This window comes from Vitis riparia, chromosome 14, assembly GCF_004353265.1.
Source record: "Vitis riparia cultivar Riparia Gloire de Montpellier isolate 1030 chromosome 14, EGFV_Vit.rip_1.0, whole genome shotgun sequence".
NCBI lineage: Eukaryota > Viridiplantae > Streptophyta > Magnoliopsida > Vitales > Vitaceae > Vitis > Vitis riparia.
Window position 1 is genome coordinate 2,435,580 of NC_048444.1, and position 18,093 is coordinate 2,453,672.

Genomic DNA, 18,093 nt, shown 5'->3' on the forward strand with positions numbered 1-18,093 from the left:
AGGGAAAATATTCTTTGTTGGAAAGAATATTATTTCTGAGATTGTACCCACTATATTCTTAAATTTAATAAATCATTTGTTCTCGTTATTATTTTTCCCTATTTTATTTTGCGTACAATGTGCCAGAAATTTGTACGCACAAATTTCGTAAAATTTTATCCTGGAAAAATTAACAAAATAAAATAGGGAAAAATAATAACGCGAACAAATGATTTATTAAATTTAAGAATATAGTGGGTACAATCTCAGAAATAATATTATTTCCAATAAAGAATATTTTCCCTCTGATTCTTTTGCCTTGATCACACTTTGGAAGACAACGATGATGTTTTCTTGATTTTGAAGGTCAATCGAGGTCCACAAGCGACTTATTCCGAAGTTACCTTTGAATTTTCTCCTTAGGATTTTCCTTTATAGAGTTTTTCTTTGATTTCTGAATTTTCTCCCCCATTCTCTCTCCTTGGAAGAAATATCTACTTATAGGTGAAGATAGGGAATTTGAATTTCAAATTCCCCAATTTTAGTTGCTGATTTAGTTGGAGATGAGAGAGACTTATCCATAAGATGAGAAGCTTATCCTTTTTATTTTTTTATTTTTTTATTTTTTTAGAAGACCAAATTAATGGTAATTTAATCCACTATTTTTTTTATGTCTAGAAATTCTTTTGGTTAAGGGTATCAGAATTTAAAAGCTAAATCATTATTTAATATGAAGATTTATAATAAACTTTGCAAATTTTATAAAATAAATCCAACACTCATAAATTCATTTCTAACATATGATAAACCTCTTTAAAAAGGACTAAGGTCGTAATGTGAGAGTTAGTCGGGCTAATAACTAATTCAACTTCAACTTGAATTAAGAAAAAAAATCAATCCGAACTCAACCTTGTGTTTAACCTAACCTCATTTTTTTAAGTTTGGATTAAGTTTAAGTTGTTCAAGTTAGACTCGACTTGATCGGATTAGACTTTAGGTTGAGTTCAAATTGACTAGGTTATATAATTTAAAATCTATCTATAATATTTAAAAATAAAATAAAAATTGATGTATTTATACGAATTTTTAAATAGTAAATAAAGACAAAATTTTAAGATAACAAAAAACACACAAATTTATATATTTTTCTAAAAAATGAAAAATATTTGATATAATATAATTTGATATTTTTTAAAATAAATAAAAAAAATAAAATGAATATTATTATATATGATAATATGTATTATAAATATTATAAAAACATTTAATGGAGTTTGGGTTAGGCTTGGCTTGCATAGCCCGAACCGATCCAAGTGGAGTTCAAATCGAAGAAACCTAACCCAATGGGTCGGGTCAACCCGTCCAATTTCCCCTCCAAGATATTACAAAGTATATTTTTCTGAGAGCCTGACAAGTATAAAAAGGAGTGGTCTAAATTTCAAACATCATCACCTTCCACCTCTTACAACATGGTGGTTGTGACTGTTAACTCCACTGCATTATCTTCTTCACACACCCCCCATCTCCACACCACATCCCACAAGCCCTCTTCATTTTCTCTTCTCAATTCCCTCCAAATCTACACCAACCCAACAAAGCCGACCCGGTCCAGACCTCCATACTCCAATGGGGCCTTATCCATCAGGTCGTACATGGAGGATAACAACTCTTTGTCCAGTTTAGCCAACCGGGTCATCGGTTCTCTCCCTATTATCGGCCTGGCAGCCAGAATTTTCAATGACGAAGGTGGCCTGGGCGGCGACATCATCGATTTCGCCGAGTTCCGGAGGCGGGTCGGGAAGAAATGTAGTATAAACGATTCGCGAGCCTTCTATGAGTTCCAAGATCGGCGAGGCAGGGTAATGATTTTTATTTTTACTTAGCATTGTTTTTGTGGGTAATCTTTGATTGTATTGCACTTTGGGGAATCTTGATTTTGGTTTTCCTTATTTGTTTTGATGAGTTAAGAGCTTGAAATTTTGATGGGTTGTGCTTTGATTTACCTTGAATTCTTGATTTTTGTTCATATCACTGCTATGAACTTGGTTTTGATTCATTTACCTACAAATTTTGGAAACAAGCTTGAGCTGGGGTTCTGCTTTAGGTTTTCCCTTTTGGTTATTATAATATTGGGTCATAATAATTTCAGTTACACTCCATGCTTTTTAAAGAGGAATTTTCCTATTGGAATCAAGTTTGAATTGTGCTTTCTTGTTGTATAGGCAGGAGATCCTTTGTATGTCCTACTATGTTGTTGGTTAGCAGCAGTGGGTGCTGGTCTGCTCAAATCTGAGGAAATTTTGGAGGGGGTGGCGAGACTTCGAATCTCAAATGACATTGAGTTCGAGGAACAGAATTTTATTGCCATTATGAATGAGGCCAGAGAGGTTGGTTGGTCTTGTATTTATGCTTTTTTTTTTCCCCTGCATTTTGTTGATTCTATAAGAGTCCACATTCCTTGTTATTATAAGGAGATTCAGGTTATCAAGTGTTTGATGCTATTTCTTGAGGAGCATACGTTAATTGAAAATTGAATCATTTTAGGCCTCACTAAGTAAACTTTGTATTGTATAACTCAAAATACCGATTTATTTGAAGTACTAGAAGATTGAGGCCTTGTCTGAGGACAAACTCTAGAATCTATAATCCTTGAGACAGAGGAAATGACTTTCCTCTTTGTTCAGGGTCTGTTTTTCATGGCATAAACTGGTTGTTGATGTTTCATAATCTAGTCGTAGTGGGTGCACAAGCAGTGTGTAGGCCATGTTTTGGTGGCTGGTGGTTAAGCCCATGTTTTGGTATTGTAATACACTATGCCCAAACATTGTAATCATACGCCTCTTTTGACAGCATAAACCCACCACCCCTCCCTTCTCCGAGGCTTCTATTTTGTTTGGTTACGGGAATTCTTTAGTTCTCTGGTTGGAGGATTGATGTATGAAAATGGTCTTTTTTTTGTGAATGATTTGCGGATCCTTCATTGGTTGTCATGTGCTTTATTTTGTTTATGAGCTCCCATTTTTCCAGGAGAGGGATCAATGTTTTTAATGCAGGAATAGAAGAAATGCCTTGAGCTCATTTCTCTTAATAAGACTCCTTGTCTTTTATGCGTCCTTGATATAACCCTTGATTTATCTTTAACCCACTCTTGGAACACTTCCTTACTGGGAATGCTATTCAACTGCAGAGACGGTCAAAACTAAGGGCTGCTACCCCTACCATCCCCATGGAGATTCGAGCAGAGAAAGCTCTTGAAGCTATTTATGTCTGTTGCTTTGGAAAGGACCCCATAGAGGAAGAAGATGAAAGACTACTGCAAATCATACTACTTGCTGTTTTCCCATCAGTTCAGAAGCCAGAGATAGAAAGGATCGTCAAAGATAAATCAAAGAAAGTAGCAGAGGGTGGTGAAGACAACAATTATCCTGAGCCAAAGGCCTTATCTAAAGAGGCAGTACAACTGCAAATGAAAGACCTTCAATTTCTTAAACAAAATAGTGAGACTTAACAAGGTGATCCCTTTTACATTTTGCCTTGTATAAGTAAATGCTCTGTTCAGAGAGTTGATGGCAATCACCAGTGTCTTGTTTCTTAAGCTGTGAATGGTACCACTAACTGCAACGGTGAAAAAGTACCGAACACTCCCAAGTTTCTGACTAATCACCTACTCAGCAAAATTGATACTTTGCAGGAAACAAATCCCATCCTTCCAGCCACTAATCCTCATTCTGGGTGAAACAGAAAGTTGTCTTTTTCTTTATCTTATTTTGGTTGGAAACCTGTAATGGAATTACTGATATTGGACCGATTTCAGTGTGTCTGCAGCTGCTTTTTTTCAGTAATTTCCCAGGACAAATTACCCACTAGTTTCCATTTTGGTTAACATACAATAATTCTCACCCCACTTTCATTTTGGGGGAGCCTGCTCAACCTTAACAGACTACAAATAAGTAACCTGATCACTTAAACCACTTTGACTGACACATTTTCCACCATTGTAACTTTTGTTTCTAAATTGGAATCATAATTTATGTCTAGATTATTAGTGAGCAACTTAAGCTTTGAATCAAGTTTTTATAATCTGGACTGAATTTTTTATGCAAGTTTCCATCATGTGGAGACCGGCCATTCTGCAACCCTGGCAGACATTAACTTGGTCCTTCTTGTCAGTAATCTCCTAGAGTGGCAAGTGCAATCTTAAAATCTTAATCAGTACACAAATAACAGAATCAATTGTGCTGCATATGTGATGGCTAGCCCATAAGTACAGTCGCCTACAGGCTACAGTTAAACTGGTCTCTAAATGTGCACCAATTAATTGAAATCAAACCAACCAATCTATGCAGATATTAAGAGAACAGTTTGGAATTTAGAAAGGGAATGTTGCTCCAAACAGAAATTATCAGCCTATGAATTCTCTTTGCCAAGCAAGATGAACCATTCTAGTCAGATAAATAGTACAAAACAATCCTTGAAAACACAGTAGAAAAGTATGGTTTCAGCAAGGTCCTAAATAAATTATTTTGAGATGAGAGAAAAGGCAAATAAATGATTTCTTGAAAGATCATCTTGTCAATGTCTCTGGATATATTGAAGAACTTACAGGCCCTGCTATAGTGGAGTGGCAAATCCTGTCATCAAACAAGAAAAATGTCACATTACTTCAACAATAAAATAGGTACCTGTCATCATGCTGCAAGCCTGCAACAACCCATAAATCTCTTGATCATAAACAGTATGTCTCAACAAACAAATCATCATCTCAAGATCATCTTATGAAATATGAATCACTCCCTCTATATTTATTTCTCACTTTTTTTCCTTTCTATTTATTTTTGTCTTTTTGTTTTTTTATATTTTATAAATTGGGTAAAATTTTGATAGGCACCATTTTTTTATAGGTAAAGAAAATTACATTAAAAACATCTAACAAAAGAGCACTTAAAATTATACGGTGTATGTAAAGGCACCAAAAGGCCAATTAAAACTGAGAGATAAACAAGAAACAACTCCCACACCTAACTTAGAGCTCAGTTAATCAATGAAGTCCAACATAGACAAAAAGCTATCACCTATGTACACTCTAACTCACTCCCAAAAAATATACATGAAGGATTGCTTGATAGCTTGGTCCCATATTTTTTAATCTTTTCAAAAGCTCTCATGTTTCTTTCTTTCTAGATGGTCCAAAATAAATACAAAGGAACAGCTTTCCAGGCTTTCATCCTCCTATTCCCGACATAAGATCTATGCCAGCAAATACTAATGTTCTGAGACTCCTATAAAAAAAAGGAAGTAAAGCTACACACTGTCTATGATACTTTGCCAATGGGGCAATTTTAGGAAATGATTAGATAAATGAGGCGATGGACACTAAACCTCTTAAAAGGGTTCCTGAGGCATCTCAAGGACAAAACCCCTGATTAGGTAAAATGCCTTCCTAACTGATTGCAATGACCCTCTTCTCTAGCATCTAGCTCAGCAATGCATTTTCCTGGTTAGAAGGATCTAGGAGCTTTTGAACATGAGATTTCCTCCTCATACAAGGTCCACATCTCAAAATCCTGCAACAAACTCCATGTGCCACACAACTGATTTTGGTTTGATGGTGGTGTTTCTTCAACATGGTCATTTTCCAAAGTCGTTTAGCAGACCCTAGCTACGAATTTTGGCTCTTGTGGCTAGAGAAGATGAATTGAGAAGAGAGAATTAGTGACACAAATAGATTCATCATCACTACCACATAGTGGAAGTAGCAACAGAGCTGAATGGTTCAGAGCTCACATAAGTACATGCCCTGTTAATCTTCCACAATCAAACCATCAGCATTCAAGAGGAAACTGCGTTGCATCATATATACTTCTCATACAAAGGAAAAAGATACTGTGAACTCATGTAGATAGTTTCTACAAAATGGCTTGTAATGAGTGGCTGCACCTACTGTTACATTTACAATGTATAATGAGAAGCAAACTGCTCATGATGAAGCAAAACAATGAATGTTTATCATGTTTGTGAACTATAAATCCTAAACAAATTTGATCACCTTGTTTGAGTGCCATTTACGGGTTTGGCAACTTTTTTAACCCTTCATATATGGAAGCTTGGGAATGTGTATTTAATTATGCGTCCTTGAATAATAGCATCAGTAAACCATAACTAAATTTGGCACTGCAAATTGCAAACTGCACACGCTTAGCTGACATGGTACTAATTTTAGGAAAATAAAATTTATGAAAAAGTTGCCAAGGCAATAAAAGAAAGCAAAGATTGCTATAAAGCTAACCAGAGCCCAAACAACAATAAAATCTAGAAAACAAATTACAAATCCCCAATGACCCCTACAGGTATGATCAACTACCCAGTATGTATAAGGGCAATAAAAGAAAGCAAAAATTGCTACAAAGCCAACCAGAGCCCAAACAACAATAAAATCAAAAAAACAAATTACAAATCCCCAATGACCCCTACCACCCTGCTCATCCGAAACATCAGCCACCCAAACTTACTAGTTCAAAATAATATTGAAAAAAGAGGGACACATATGCCTCAACGCCAAATCACCACACCAAACATCTAGCCTGGATTTTTTCATAATGCCATAACGCACAGGCAAACTAGTCCTGAGATGAACATATCCCAACTTTTTCAACTAGCTTTCCCACAACCTAACCCAAACCCCTGCAACCCCCTCCCTAGAACACCATACTTCAGGCTCTGCCCCCATGATAACTGGCCTCCACAAAACATCCTAAACTATTGCAAATCTCCACAACCATTTTAAGAGCCTCATTAAGAATGGAAAGATTTCCAAAAATTAGCTTCTCAGAAACAACCTAACTAAGCAAACAGAAGGAACTAAGGGAAGTTGTTTGGCGAGGGAGTAAGTAGCATGTCAGTAACTACACTTGCCAATCACAGCAGTTCAAATCCTAATTAACTCCTTTCATACATGCAAGAAGCCATATCAAATGAGACGATCAAAATTAGAATTAGATAATTCATAAAAGCATAAAAACAAAAGCGACATTAGCTAGTAGACAAAAAACACAATATTGGAATTGCAAGGGCTAAGTACCTTCAGAGAGCCAACCCCAGCTGCCGACCTTTGAAGATAACATAGAATTAAGCAAAGCAGAAGCGGTAGCAGAGTGCAGAGGCATCATCGACACTGTACTAGCCAACTCCACAGGAAGCCTATAAACACCCCAACGTCACAAGTTCAACCTTTTTTTCAATAGAGAATCATACAATTCAACCCAAAAAAGGAAATCCCAGAAGGTATAAAGGAAAACACCTGTTTGTTTGGTTGCTTAGAAAATGTAGCTAAGGAAAAATAATAAAATTTTGAATGCCAGCTTTTTTCGTCTAACATTTCTGAAGGAAAAAAGATAAAAGAAAAATAAAAGGACCTCTACTCAACTTACACTTGATTAACACGAGTTTTTAAATTCTTCTGGTTTTTTTTTTTAAATAAAAATTCAAGTTTCCTTGGCTTTCCTATATGTCCTTGGTAACCAAACTGCGGAAAAATGAAAATCTCAGAAAATTTATAAGAATGGTGAACCTGGAAGAACACGAGGGATATTTAAGGCGAGAGAAGCGAGCAGCAGGAGTGGACTGTGAGGACGCGACCCCAGCGAGGCTAGATGGGGCTGAAACCACAGATGGCGAAGTTGGTGGCCGCTGGTTGCGACTCAGGTAGGCCCGAGTCGTCGAACTCGATCTCTGAAGAAATCGTCTAGCGGAGCTTGACGCCATTTTTCTTCAGAGTTCAGACGGGTGGTAAACCCAAACAAAACCCTAGTTTGTTATGGCAGAGAGGGTGATGATCAGACCACCTCCAGCCCAGTGAGCGACGTGATTGGGTCCACACCATCTAGGCCCAGTTTTTCTGGATCTGACTCTTCGTATGGGCTACGCCTCAAGTATTTTCTTATGTTGCTGTAGAGAATTGAGTCAATTGACTACTGATAAATATACGCAAACGAAAAAATACCCAAAAAAAACAAATGATTTTCCTTTTTAATTCTGACATATCGGAAGAAAGAAAAAACTGAAAACTCTTCTTGGCCTTTTCCTTTCTCTTTTTCTTTTACTAGCATCACCTTTTTCTTTTAATCACCGTCTCCAAAACGACGGGTTTAGTTTTAGGGTAGTGAGGAGTTTGTTTTTGCAGCTCAAATCCAGCTATTGAAGTCATCATGTGAGAGTCCACCGCTCTAACCAAGTGATATTTCTTGTGGTTCTACCCTAGCATGGAAAGGCAAAAACCAGCCTAACCCATAAACTAGGCCAATTAATTATCGCACAAATGGTTGGTCATCAGTCATCAGTCATCACAGGTGCTTTTCAACTCACATAAGCCAAGTCACAAAAAGGTCCTCTGATTGATACGAGTAAATTTTGAAAGTATAAAACTTCTTTTCATATGACACCTCAAGCCAGCAAGACTCCAATACCAATTTGACGTATGAGAATTGACTTGCCTCTATATTTGGGGAATGGCTGCGTAAAACATAAGCAGCCACGAAAACAAATGCTTATCGTATAAGCCAAATTCCTGCTCAAGGAAGAGAGTTTTGCTAAAACTTTACATGTCAGGTCACACCACCTTAATACTACAACCAGATCAAGACAGACATGTCCAACTAAATAAATGTAAGTTAGATACAAGAGAGAATTAGGGGCAACTCAACTTGCATAATATTCATTGATAATAATATCTCATAACAGGAGCAATTCACGTCATAACATTAAAAGAAATAACCAAAGCAAGTTCCATTTTTTTTTTTTTGTTATCCAGACTCTAATTACTAGCTGCACCAGAGGCCTAAATGGCTCCTCCAGCTGCCTCAATTGCCTGCAAGGTACAACCAGACTTCCTTTTGTAGTAATAGCTCCTTCCTAAACATGAATTTTCCTCAGGCATCATGCACACAAGATGACCAGGAAATAACATAAAATACCACTTCTCCATTTTCATAAGATCTCTCCCCCTTGATTCAATTTTGTCCCCCTAATGAGAGACTGCCTGCTGTCCCACAGGTCACTCTTCAACAACATTAACTAATTCATATTCTACCAGTGACAGGTTGTTGTCTTCTTTGACGGTGAAGCTGGCTGGTTCAGTCACTTCTACACGACCCCACTTGTCCACAGCAAGCCTCATTGATCCCTTGAACATGTCGATTTTAGCATTGCGCAAGATTACTGTAGTATCAGGCTTCATCAGGTCCACTGTGTATGTGAGACCATAACAAAAAGGCATACATTAGATTCATCATGAAGGGATGAGAGTTATCTATTGTTCCATGGATCCATAAATTCAAACTGTGAAAGTAGGCAAGAGAGTAAAGTGTTATATCACCACAACATTTCAGTGAGCAAGGCTATGAGCAGTTTATATCTAATAGCAAACTATCTCAGTTGGGTACTTAAGTGGAGAAGGAAATAGCAGGCAACACCAGTCACTTAACACATCACCAGATTTTGTATTCAGGTGGATTGGCGTGAGACTATACACTGTCATGTAGATTACATAAGGTCCATTTTTATCAAGGATTGAGGCCCAGGATATTGAAATCCTGCACTGACACTAATCAGATGTTTTAGCTAAAACCATTTTACTTGCCAGAAGTTTTTGTAGTTCTTGAGAAACAAGAACTTAAAAGCTTGGACTTGTGTAGAGATGGAGGACCACTGACAATGTACTTAAACTTAGCTGGAGGGTGACAGTAGAGTGTAATCACATTCAACCATCATCAGCACAAACAGAAGTCAATTAGCAAAAAGAAATACCTTGATCATTCCTGGCTGTAAATACAATCATTCCAGTTTCATCTCCAACCAAGCATTCAGCAATTCGCATTTGGCGTACTTGGGGTCCATCAGGGCGACCTTTCTGCAATACCATCTTTGAACTAACAACCTTCACTGTGAGAGTGTGTCCACTAGTGCCCGGCCGCAGCTGATCAACCTTGGTGAAAACTGGTTTCCTCATTCCTGGTTTTGCCTCAGCCATTTGTATTTAACCCTTAAATAACAAAGGAACAAATGATTTAGCTATTACTAAAATGACGAAAAAAATTGGTTCAGCCATCCTGTCAAGGGTGGAGTAGAAACTTCAGGTCACAAAAACTGTTAAAAATGTGATGGTGTAAAAAATGCATGCGGATGCAAACCCTTACAGTGCCATATGCACCAATCAAACTTTGAGATATACAAAGATATGTGTAGCCCTGTATTAACCTCTCCCGATTCACAAATCAGAACTTTTACCATGGATGGCAACTCAGGCCAATGCACAGCAACACTTAAGAAACATGCAAAGCAATGTCTGACATAACACAGGTACAGTTGTAGATCATAGTCAGAAATTTTTGAAACCTTTACCTCAACCTTAGCTCAAGGTTTACCATAGGCGGTGTAGGTTTTAGAATCTGCTTATATGACATTAGAAGGCAACATAGATTTGAAAGACAAAAGACGCAAAGATCTCTTGGGGCTAGACACAAGACACAACTGAAGTCCCATACAAAAGCAAACTGAGGCCCAACGTAGGGCATATGCTCGTATAACACCAAATATGTTCAGTTTGGCCAAAATGATGCCTTTTTTCCTATGAGCTTAAAATAATAAAAATAAAATTAGATAAGGCTATCTGTGTCACTTCACTGAAAGGGTTAATAGCTGGAACGCTTCTTTGACAACAATGGGGAGCAAAATTTTTGCTACAACAATTTTGAACCATTCTCATTGCAAAAATGCCTGGTCAAGACAATTAAAAAAGCATTCTTCCGGACCAAGATGAAACGACAAAACAAAAACAAAATTTAATGTGTCTTCTTACATTAACCAAATAAATTGCAGCTTCATAAAGGAAAATCAATTAAGATGTATCATGGCATGGAAAATGCTGTATGCAATTGGGCAGATCTCATCAAAGAGAGTCAATGCACAAGAATAATCCACTGATCATCAACGTCTCATTCCAATGATTTAGGTTCAGCATAACAAATCGTGTCCAGCATTACAATCCTCGAGAAACAAACAGACCATTTAATTTAAATCCCAACCATGCATGAAAGAGAAATTTCCCACCACTCAGATTCCTAGAAACCTCATTCACAGAATAAAAATATGATTTGTAGAATAACTGATCAAACTTCACCACTAAACAACGCTATAAATTCCAGAATAATCTCCGGTAGTGTGCCGATCACAAATAGCCAAAAACGGAAATCACAATTTTGAATCTGTAATTCTAAATCTACAAAAATCTCGCGAAACAAACAACCTGGGGAACAAAAAATTTACAAACTTCCTTTTTCTTATATTTTCCCCCATTTTCTCAGCAAACAAACAGACGTCAAAACAAAAAAAATGCTGACAAAATTTTTGCGAAGATCAACAAAATCAAAACCCTAACTTTCAGATCAATTTTAAAAATAAAAGAATATGCGTTCGAATTCATTGTGAGGAATTGGGGTTTGCTGATTACCTTTTTCGCGAGAGCAGGAAGAGAGATGGAGAGATCAGAGAAGAGATCTGGTTTGAGCGGTGATGAGGATCGGCGAGCGTCGAAATCGGCTTTTGAAAGGAGGGATACAGCAATTGTGGCCGTTGATCTTCAACCATTAAGACGTATCTGAACCGTACACGTTTAATTCACTGGACGGCTAGAGGATTATGTTTTGTTGGTTACAACTTCTAACTCGTAAGCCGTGGTCTTTGGCTAGCACATGCATTGGTACTGGTATTTGCTAATCTTAGTAAAGTCTCATCTAATCCCATATCTCTTTTTTTTTTTTTTTTTGGTATTTTTTTTCAATATATTAGCGGTATAATTTAAGAGATTTGGTTCAAAATAGTTACTTAAAAAAAACTGTTGAATAAAATAATTTTTAATCCAATTCCTTTTTTACCCACATAAATATTTTATTTTTCATTTTTTACCTATATGATAAAAACCGAAGCACATATTTATCGGAGTGCTTTTTTTTTTTTACTTTTTGTTAAAAATAATTTGTTTTGAGATTTTAAGTTGTTTGTTTTTTTTATTTTTTCATAACTTATTATAAATTTTTTATTGAATAGAGAAATCAAAATATTTGACTTTTTCTAAATAAAAAAATAATATATTATTTTTTCTTTACTTTTTAATATTTAATTGAAATAAAATATTACAAAAATTAAAAAAAAAACTTAATATTTAATGTTATTAGGCATTATTTAATTTTAAGTTTTATTTAAATTAAATAAAAAAACAAACACCAGTTTTATTTTTTAAAATGAAAAAAAGTAATATATTAGTTTTTCTTTTACTTTTTAATCTTTAATAAAAATAAAATATTACAAAAACAAATAATTTTATATTAACTACTATTTAGTTTTAATTTATATTGAGAATGAAGTAAAACAAACAAACACTACCTAAGTTTTTTGAGCTATTTTAATAGTCAAAGTGTGAGCTATAATTTTTTTTTTTTAATAAATAAATTTTACTATTTTTTTAAAATATTTTTTATAATGCTTGAGATATACACGTTAATAGAAAAATAAAAAATAGATTTAAAATTAATAAATAATTTCATATAACTTTTTTTATATGAAATTTAAATAATCTAATTATAATTATATTTCGACTTTCTTCTATAATAAAATCAATTATTAAAAAATTATATATTTTTTATTTCTTTAATATTTTTAAAAAATAGGGGCAAGGAAAAGGATGGAAGAAACTAAAATTCATGTGTTTGGAACTTCATTTACTTAGGTTTCTATAATGATGAGACATTTTTCACCTAATTACTTCTTACCTTTTTGTCATGTTTAGACCTTCATCTATACCATAGGATATCATTACATGGGTCGAATGTTATAAAGTCGATATCATGGGTGTGGAAATAAAGGTCTCTTCAGTGGTGGGGCAGCTGTTTCCCTTTTATCTTTATTCTTTTTGGATACAGAAGGTCATGGTTTGTGACCAATGTTACATGAGTGGTGGTCCTGTCATTCCCCACTTTCAGTTGCAGCAGTGACTGCAGCCGCAATGGGCATGGCCATGGCCATGCCCATATGCAATTCTGTCCTCTCAAACCTCCTGCTCACTCAAAGCATATATCAATATTTGATCAAGATAGAAAACAACTTGCATCTCATAAAGCATTAGAACAGATTACAACCATCAAAGGTTCACCCCCAAACAGCTCTAAGCATTTCCAACCAAAAGAGAACCAAGGAACCACAAAGCATCTTCCATACGTTTATTTATTCATCCTAATGGAAGGAAATAAACTCAAGTAGAAGACAGTGTCCACAGCACAAACACTGAATTATTACTGGTACTGGCTTGCTAGTTGGCCCTCCTTGACGATGTAATTTTGTGCCGGAAAGTCTTCTCCCTTGAAGTACCTGTCTAGCATGTCCTTCACTCCAGCTGCGTATCGCAACTGTGCACAATATTGCCCCATTTGCCATTTTATGAGTTACAAGCATGAGAAAAGCAAAAATATGGGAAGGGAAGGAGAAGAAAAGTAGAAACTTGGGTACCTGTGCATCAATGGTGGTGCCAGAAATATGAGGGGTCATAGCTTGGTTTGGCATGTACCGCCATGGATGGTCCTTGGGGGCTGGCTGTGGATACCAAACATCCCCACTGTAACCTGAAAATCAGAAAATTAAAATAAAGTCATTGGCTTTCAAAACTGCATAAAAAGAAACATTGAATGAACAACATACTCAAATCCAAGAAACTAAGTGCTGAAACATTACCTGCAATATGCCCACTGGAGCATGCATCGGCAACAGCTTGTGTATCCATGATTGCTCCTCGAGCATTGTTAACAATTAGAACTCCCTTTTTCAACTTTGCAATCCTCTCTTTGTTGAACATTCCTCTGAATTACAAGATCAAAATTCTGATAATTTAGGGTTCAACAACACAAATTTTGTAGAATTGCCAAGCTAGATTCAAGCAAATGGTATATGAAAGGGGCCAACTAGCTTCCTACTAGGGTACTTGTGGATTCAAGAAATGTATGTTTGAATCAGTAGTAGTGAACCAGTCAGCTGCTGCCGCAAACCATACTAAAACAGTCATTGGGCTAAACATGGAATAAGAACATTTGGGTCATTAATGAAGGAGCACTTTGAGAATTAGGAAATTTGAACAATATGGTTAACTTCCCCAAACAGTATGACTGTCAACGTTCATGGTCCTGAACACTTTAATCAACAGCACTCAAACAAATAAAAACACTAATTTTGATAAAAGCTGATGACACAGTTGATGGCCCTCCCTGAGCTTATAATCATTGGGCCATTTCCCCTAGCATAGATTGTAGCCTAGCTTCAACAATATTATACTCTTTTTGTGGTGAATCCAAGAGTTCCCTCAATTTGCTGTCAACATTTGTTGCAGCTACAAAGAGACAACTCCCATATTTCTATGTAAAGAAATTGGAAGATATATCCACAACTCATTAAAATAATTTGCTCCGCATGAACTGATCCTATGTTTGGCTAAAAAGTTAATTTTTAGATGAGAACAAATCAGGATCAAATATGAGATGAAATCCTTACTTTGTTTTTTCAGTAAGAGGCATGTTGATGACAATTATGTCACATTTGGGAAGCATCATATCAACATCCTCTTCAAACTTTGCTCCTATCTGATTCTCCAATTCTGGGTCCATTTTAATCCGATCATGATAGAGGAGATTACAGTTGAAAGGCTTCAATCGCTGGAGCAAAAGCCTACCAATGCGTCCAGCACCAACAGTTCCCACTGTCTTGCCTTCAAGATCATAAGCTCTGTAAGCAATACCTGCAACATTCCACTCCCCACTAATAACCTGATGGTGTCCAGGCAAGAAATTCCGGACAAGAATGAGGATTCTCATGAGCTCATCTTCTGCAACAGACACTACGTTGCTTCCAGTGACCTCAGCAACTGTTAGCCCAGCAGCAGCAGCTGCCTTCAAATCAATATGATCAGATCCGATTCCAGCTGTAAGCAGAAGTTGTAGATTTTTGGCCTTCTTGATCCTCTCTGCTGTTACGTAGGCAGGGTGGAAGGGGGTAGATATGAGAACATGGAGGTCGGGAATGTGCTTTTCAAGTTCTGCAATTATGAAACACAATCAAAAAGAAGGAAAAAAACGAATAAATAAAGATCAGCTTTAAAACAACATGTAAATTTATAAAAGAAAGTATCTCCTTGCAGATTTCTCGTGAACAACACTATAATAAAGAGATTTCCAGTTGGGGAATATATTAAGCAAACCATGATCCCCATGAACTGTCACAAACTCTGAAGATAACCATCAAATACAACATTTGAAACAACCCTGGAAATGTACATAGATAATCACAACTTTAATGTCTGTATTATTTGATGCAGCCAGCAGGTATATAGGAAGCTCTTTGAATCACACAACACAAGACATTCAAAGACTACGTACTAACCACAATCTGGTCCTTCTTTGTCATCAGTAACTATGTACTGGTGCCCTTGTGATTCCAACCAATCTCGAATGCCCAAGGCTCCCTCAACACAGCCCACAAAGTTGGGATTCATGGCAGCATATTCATTGGCCTTGTAAAACACCCCAACAATCTTTTTGCTTCCAGCTGAAGCCTGTTTCCAAGGAGAAACAACAATTAGGACACCAGGCATAGAAGAAAAATTTTGCATGCTTCGAGGAAAGAGACCCATCCTTACAAATGAAGGTAGCAACTCCATTAACTTCACATAGTAACATCACTAAAGGTACTAACTAAGCGGATCTTGTACTACTCAGATCGATAACTAAGCTCATTAGCTTAACCTCTTTTATGGTACCAAGACTCAGTCAAGTGAAGTGTATGTAATGAAAAATTACTCGAAAGGATTTTATGATACACAGATTATTCATACAAATGCTGATCTTTGTAGCAGGAGCCCAAATTTCAAGTGAGAGTTGTGAATTATACAAAAATTCTTCATTAAGCACATATAATCCATAAGAATCCTCTAACAATTAACAATTCATCATCATGTCCCAATACATTTGTTAAATTTCGTAAATCATTTCAACAATTCTAGAATGACAACATGGGCTTCGTCTATTAACATTAACTGTTCACTGACACCCATTCTAGTCCCTGAGAGGGAACGATCAAAGGAGAAAATGTTTTTAAAAACAGCCCCATTTTCAACAAAAGACGAAAATCACAAGAACCCAATCCGGTTCCAGAATCCCTTGCGGGGCTGCAGCGACACATGAACCCAAGTACCCAACACTGAGACCATGAAGCCCTGATGTCTCCCATGGTTGATGATTTTGATGGTGACCCTCACGATCATCATCAAAATAACCCCCCAACACTAAGCTTCAGAACCAGAACCAACACATACCAACCACAACCAAAAACACTGGGAAACAACAACAGATCACAAACAACAAACCAAACAGACAAAAAAAACCATCAATTTCATCAGTCAACCAACCGATCAACCGGGTCTGGAGTAAAAACGCAGAAAAAAAAAATGCTCACATGGAGGTGACTGGTAAGAGCCCCGGAAGTAGAACCCAGAGCAAAAGCCCTAACCGCAGACTCAGCAACTCGCTTCATCATCGCCATCTCTCTCTCTCTCAAAGTCACAACACTGGTTTCTACGCTTACTGGCTGTGTCTGCGACCTGCGAAACCAATCCAACCTCAGAGCTTTTATATAGGAAAATCCTAATCAGCTTTTGCCTTCTCCACTTCTGCTTCCGTAAGACAAAACGCTTTCTACTGTTTCTCCCTCCCCCGTTCCGTTTCTCTGTTCCGTCTTTTTATCCATTTTGGATTTTCCTTCAACTGGTGTGCTGGATAAGCGGCCGTGCTTCTTATCTCCACGACTTCCATCTTCCACCAGATTTGCGACACGTCCCCTGGTTTTCATCCAACGGTGTCTGCATAAATTATTTTACCGTTAAGTTATTAATATTATTAGCCAATAATTGTAAAATATATTTATTTTAAATTACTTCATATATTTTTTATATTTTTAGCAATAAATTATGGTGAGGTATTAATTTTTTTTCCTCATATAAAAAAAATAGATAAAATCAAAAGAAAGACAAAAAAAAAATATTGCAAGAAATAATTATAGCGTTAATAATTCTCTCACATATCTTATCGAACAAAATAAGATATAGAAGATCATTTGAATGACTATTTGATATTTATATAATATTTATATTTGATTTGTAAATATAAAAAAAAATGTATTTGATTAAAAGGTAGTCAAAAATCCAAATTTAGAAATCTAATATTTTATTCTTTTTTTTTTTATCTTATTTTGACAAAAATATTCTTATTTTTTATGATAAAAATAATAATTTTTTAAAAATATACATATAAATACTTGAAATAGTTACGAGTATTTAGGTTAAAAATGAGTTATTTTTCAAATAAAAATATAAAATGGGTTAAATTTATAAATATAAAATTTATTTATCGCTTTTCACCCATTAATTAAAAAAAATGACAAATATATTATTTTTCAATGTTGCATGATTTAAAATTAAATTTTTAAAAAAGCATAAAATATTTTACTGTATTATCTGTCTATTTGACTATTTGATATTTATATAATATTTATATTTGATTTGTAAATAAATAAAAAATTATTTGATTTAAAGAATAATCGAAAATCCAAATTTAGAAATCTAACATTTCTTCTTTTTTTTTTTATCTCATTTTGACAAAAATATCCTTATTTTTTATGGTAAAAATATTTTTTTAATATATATATAATACTTAAAATAGTTAAGAGTATTTATCTCAAAAATGAGTTATTATTCAAATAAAAATATAAAATGGGTTAAATTTATAAATATAAAAATTATTTCATCTCTTTAAACCAATTAATTCAAGAAAAAAAAATGACAAACATGTTATTTTTCAATGTTGCATGGTTTTAAAATTAAATTTTTTAAAAAACATAAAATCTACCATTTATAATTTAATAAGTAATTTATTTATTTATTAATAATATTTTAAATTATTTATGTTGTTAAAAGCATAGAAAAACACTTATATGCAAATAATTATAAAATAAAAACTCTCTAAAAATAAT

At 35.3% G+C, this 18,093-nt stretch overlaps 4 protein-coding genes across 4 annotated transcripts; 1 reads left to right on the plus strand and 3 right to left on the minus strand.

The window, feature by feature from the left end:
* The first annotated feature begins 1,409 nt into the window (after positions 1-1,409).
* Positions 1,410-3,838, plus strand: LOC117930136 (photosystem I assembly factor PSA3, chloroplastic). Its single transcript, XM_034850608.1, has 3 exons — positions 1,410-1,838; positions 2,202-2,366; positions 3,167-3,838. Exons 1-3 carry the CDS (start codon positions 1,449-1,451, stop codon positions 3,485-3,487), a joined length of 876 nt encoding a protein of 291 aa, XP_034706499.1. The 5' UTR covers positions 1,410-1,448; the 3' UTR covers positions 3,488-3,838.
* Positions 3,839-4,320: 482 nt separating this feature from the next.
* On the minus strand, positions 4,321-7,846 carry LOC117930138 (protein NUCLEAR FUSION DEFECTIVE 6, chloroplastic/mitochondrial-like). The gene is made up of 3 exons (XM_034850610.1): positions 7,547-7,846; positions 7,058-7,176; positions 4,321-4,610 (listed from the first exon to the last, which is right to left on the minus strand). Exons 1-3 carry the CDS (start codon positions 7,738-7,740, stop codon positions 4,591-4,593), a joined length of 333 nt encoding a protein of 110 aa, XP_034706501.1. The 5' UTR covers positions 7,741-7,846; the 3' UTR covers positions 4,321-4,590.
* Positions 7,847-8,662: 816 nt separating this feature from the next.
* LOC117930137 (uncharacterized protein At4g28440-like) lies at positions 8,663-11,588 on the minus strand. The gene is made up of 3 exons (XM_034850609.1): positions 11,483-11,588; positions 9,781-10,015; positions 8,663-9,219 (listed from the first exon to the last, which is right to left on the minus strand). Exons 2-3 carry the CDS (start codon positions 10,001-10,003, stop codon positions 9,029-9,031), a joined length of 414 nt encoding a protein of 137 aa, XP_034706500.1. The 5' UTR covers positions 10,004-10,015; positions 11,483-11,588; the 3' UTR covers positions 8,663-9,028.
* Positions 11,589-13,110: 1,522 nt separating this feature from the next.
* LOC117930886 (formate dehydrogenase, mitochondrial) lies at positions 13,111-16,796 on the minus strand. The gene is made up of 6 exons (XM_034851656.1): positions 16,522-16,796; positions 15,451-15,622; positions 14,566-15,106; positions 13,756-13,880; positions 13,534-13,646; positions 13,111-13,433 (listed from the first exon to the last, which is right to left on the minus strand). Exons 1-6 carry the CDS (start codon positions 16,606-16,608, stop codon positions 13,320-13,322), a joined length of 1,152 nt encoding a protein of 383 aa, XP_034707547.1. The 5' UTR covers positions 16,609-16,796; the 3' UTR covers positions 13,111-13,319.
* Between the last annotated feature and the right edge of the window lie 1,297 nt (positions 16,797-18,093).